The sequence below is a fragment of the Anoplopoma fimbria genome, chromosome 10, assembly GCF_027596085.1.
Source record: "Anoplopoma fimbria isolate UVic2021 breed Golden Eagle Sablefish chromosome 10, Afim_UVic_2022, whole genome shotgun sequence".
Classification (NCBI taxonomy): Eukaryota; Metazoa; Chordata; class Actinopteri; order Perciformes; family Anoplopomatidae; genus Anoplopoma; species Anoplopoma fimbria.
Window position 1 is genome coordinate 15,188,398 of NC_072458.1, and position 3,902 is coordinate 15,192,299.

Sequence of the window (3,902 nt, forward strand, 5' to 3'; positions counted from 1 at the left end):
GCTGTGCTCATCTCCTTTTCCTGTCTTTATGTGGTTAAAGGGGGGGTGTCTCGCTGCCTACGTCACACACACACACACACACACACACACACACACACACACACACACACACACACACACACACACACACACACACACACACACACACACACACACACACACACACACACACACACACACACACACACACACACACACACACACACACTCTCTGAAACTCTCTCTCTGCTCATACACAGAACACACAAAATGTGACTGTATGGTTTATGATGATACCCATCAAAATTTAAATTAGATTGAAAATACTTATTGATGTAGCTGCATCTGAGACTTAGTAATCAATGTTTGGTAAAATGTTTAATCTTGTTTACTTGAACAGCTGTTTGTTTTTTAGACTTTTTAACATTTGAGCGGGTTGGTGTAATCTGTTAAATGAACAAGGTTTTTGTAGGACACCATGTTTGTAGTCCTTTAGGTAAGGTATTGAAAAAGGATAATTTTGATAACAGAAACTGAAGTTATTGTATTGGCACTAGTACATAACATTTTCAAATCATAACCAGCTGTACTAGCAAGCTACCATACCTTAACCAAACGTTAGTTGTTGAGTTATCTCTCAAAAAACAAGCATCTAAGTTTGGGTAACCCCCTCTATATATCATATAGATGATTGTCACTTCATATCAAACATTTTACGTTTTCCCTAAGTTACCTCAATCATATCTTTAGCATTTCTGTCCTGACATAATTCGTTACTTAAGAGCCAAGAAATACATTAACACTGACATATCTGCAATTAGCTATAATCAGCAAATATATACTCACCCAGGCAGATTCATTGGTATAGCATTAATTTATATTCAGATATAAATTATAATACATTTAAGATTATTACATTGTGTTAAATTTGACTGATGCTTTTCATTATTAATTGTTGTATGATCTGTACATGCAAGTTACAGAGAAGCAAGTGAAGCAGAGGTTGTGCATTATTTACTGCTAAAAAGATCCAAATCTGGCACAGAGGAACAATGAGCCATGGCCGGCACTGCATTCTGCTCTTTTGAAGCTACTGTGATGGTGCTAGAAAGACGCCCTCGCCCTTTGTTATCCAGAAGGTTTGACAACTAAATGTAATGTTTTAAATGGATTCTACCTGTGTCTGTGACACTAAATAACAGTGTTCACATGTTTAGGGTCATTGTACATCCCTTTTTTAGAGAATATTACTCTTTATGTAAACGTTTTGACCAACCCCCCCCCCCCCCATTGTGCAACATGGATACAAAATACTTTACTGACAAATGCAGCATTTATCAAATAGCTCTAAAACAAGCTTTGGTAGCAACAAATTTGAACAAGAAACATAAATCAGAGGAGTCAGAGCTCATTGTTCACTTTAAAGAGTTCAGTGTAAACTTCATAGTATAGCATAATACTGGGCTTCCTTGATGAATGACTTGTTGCTGACAAGATTGTAGGCATCCAAAGTCCACGGGGCCAAATCAATCCCACAGTCCTCTCTGGGAGCCCAACACTGGCCGACCTGAACAAACTGTTACACTGCAAGGATCAAACTAAGCCAATCAGACTTCAAAGGGAAGCCGAATTACAGTTTACTATGGACCAGCAGATTGTTCACAGCTCACAGTAGTTCTGATGTAGCTTTAGATCATTCTCACATTTTATAGTTCCCATTGTAAGCACATCATCTCTTCTTCTTCTGCTGCCGCAGCATCTTTCTCCTCTTCATGATCATGGCATGCAGCTTCTCGAGACCTTCCTGCAGTCCCTCACCAATGATTGCACAAGCCGGCAGAAGGTGCCAGGCTGTGGCCGGGCTGAGCTCACCTAAGGCCAACATGCTCTCCATCTCAGCCATGCTGAGTGAGTTCCTCAGGTCCTGTTTGTTAGCCACCACCAGAACAGGCACTCCCTGGTTCTCTGTCAGCCGTGTGATCTTGTGCAGCTCTGTCTTGGCCTCCTCGATGCGCTCAGCATCTACAGAGTCCACCACGAAGACGATGCCATCAGCACAACGTGTGTAAGAGCGCCACAAAGGACGCAGCTTCTCCTGACCGCCCACATCCCAGAAGTGGAAGGACGCTGTCCGTCGGCGACCTCCAAGTGACACCTTGATCTTCTCTGTGTTAAAACCTTTAGTTGGGACAGTGTTCACAAACTCATTGAAACGCAGGCGGTACAGTACAGTGGTCTTGCCTGCACAGTCCAGTCCTAGAATGACAATGTGGAGAGCCTGGAAGGACGGCAGGCAGGGGAAGAGGGAGTGATGATCTGATGACCCGTTCCCCATCTTGGTAGAGCAAGATAAGTCCTCACCAAATGTTTACCAGGCTGCTTTTATTCCTTGGGACTTCAGGAGGAGCCTGGGGGGGTCAACACAGCATACATAATAAGTCAAAGCAGTGAAAGCACACAAACCCCCAGCACCCCATAGCTTTATGAAAGACCAAACACCCAACAAGTGAATATATCCCCACTCTCAGTTGAGTACCCAACCCCACATTATACTGCTGGTGAGAGATGAATGAGAACCAAAACAGCAGGGTGGATGGCACTCGATTTGCACATGTAGCGCCACAGCAGCCAACAGGGATTTCATACGCTAATTTCTATTCAGTATTGAGTAATGGCTTTTGAATTTGACCAACATCCCAGATTTAACCGGCCATCCAGTGCTCTGTGATAGGGAGGGATCGGAGGGAGGGATATATTTGACAACAGAACAGACTGACAAATATAGTCTAGGCTTAAAAAAAAAAAAACGTGTTGCTTGGCAACATCTACTCCTCTCTTATGCTGAAAGGACACGGTTTGGATTTCAAAAATATTCCAATTGCTATAGCCTTGCTGCAAACACTGACAAATCGAAAAAAAGCAAACAACCACTGTAGCAACTCACAGATGTTGTGATACATTTGGCATAAATGTGATCCACATTCAATTGCAATAATTCGCGACTTTCATAAATGGCTTAAAGCTAAATTGCAGTTCCCTTCTCCACTGCATGGTACGTTACAGGGAGACTGGGAATACCTTAACTGGTAAATCATCACAGAGAGTGGACATTTGATTGGAATCCAGTTTCGCTTGGTGTGGTGGGTTATACACACACATGTGTAAGCAGTAACTAAGGATTCAGGGGATATCTCGACAAGTAAAGCTAGCTTTATAGCTGGAGGCAGTCGCTGCCGGTCTTAAACGGACCCTGGCGTGTACCGGTAGTTCTCTCTGATCGGTGCTACACCAGACCAGGCTCGACTTCAGGCTGTGATGCCAACAAGTGTTGAAAATCATAAAAGTTAAATTGGCTTTATTGGGCCCAGTGTGTGGCTGACAGCTAGGCCTGCACCTTTACATGTAACGTGAATGGAACGTACGTTACCGTTACATGACAGCACAGAGGAATGGAGAACAGTATTAATGTGGTGGAATTATTATTATTTATTTATTTTTTAAGCTGTTTAGCTAAATGTTGTGACACGGTAATCAAGGTGTGTTCAACACAATCCGTAGTATCACTAGAGGGAACTTACCTTTCTCAACCAGTGATAACGTTAGTCCAACCAGAAGCTGAAAGTGTGCTCTCATATGTTCAGACCCACTGAGCCGCTCTGCTGGGAGGACTCCCTCCATTCCTCAGAGGCGCCAAGCCGGACAGAGTACGAAACAACACGATATCCGCTCAGGTTTTTCAAAATAATAATCTTCTTTTGAAGAAGAAGAAGAAGAAGAAGAAGAAGAAGAAGAAGAAGAAGAAGAAGAAGAAGAAGAAGAAGAAGAAGAAGAAGAAGAAGAAATCAGTAAGCAAAGTTCAAAACAACAGGACAGCACGTACTTTTACAACAGTTGATAGTTTGACGGATTTTGTCAAGTCATCA

At 42.5% G+C, this 3,902-nt stretch overlaps 1 protein-coding gene across 1 annotated transcript; it reads right to left on the bottom strand.

The window, feature by feature from the left end:
- Positions 1-388: 388 nt before the first annotated feature.
- Positions 389-3,668, bottom strand: arl4ab (ADP-ribosylation factor-like 4ab). The gene is made up of 2 exons (XM_054605926.1): positions 3,558-3,668; positions 389-2,387 (listed from the first exon to the last, which is right to left on the bottom strand). The coding sequence occupies exon 2, from the start codon at positions 2,312-2,314 to the stop codon at positions 1,709-1,711; it is 606 nt and encodes a 201-aa protein (XP_054461901.1). The 5' UTR covers positions 2,315-2,387; positions 3,558-3,668; the 3' UTR covers positions 389-1,708.
- Between the last annotated feature and the right edge of the window lie 234 nt (positions 3,669-3,902).

Excerpts from the sequence above, each read along its gene's own strand:
- arl4ab (XM_054605926.1), bottom strand. The coding sequence starts at position 2,314 with ATGGGGAACGGGTCATCAGATCATCACTCCCTCTTCCCCTGCCTGCCG.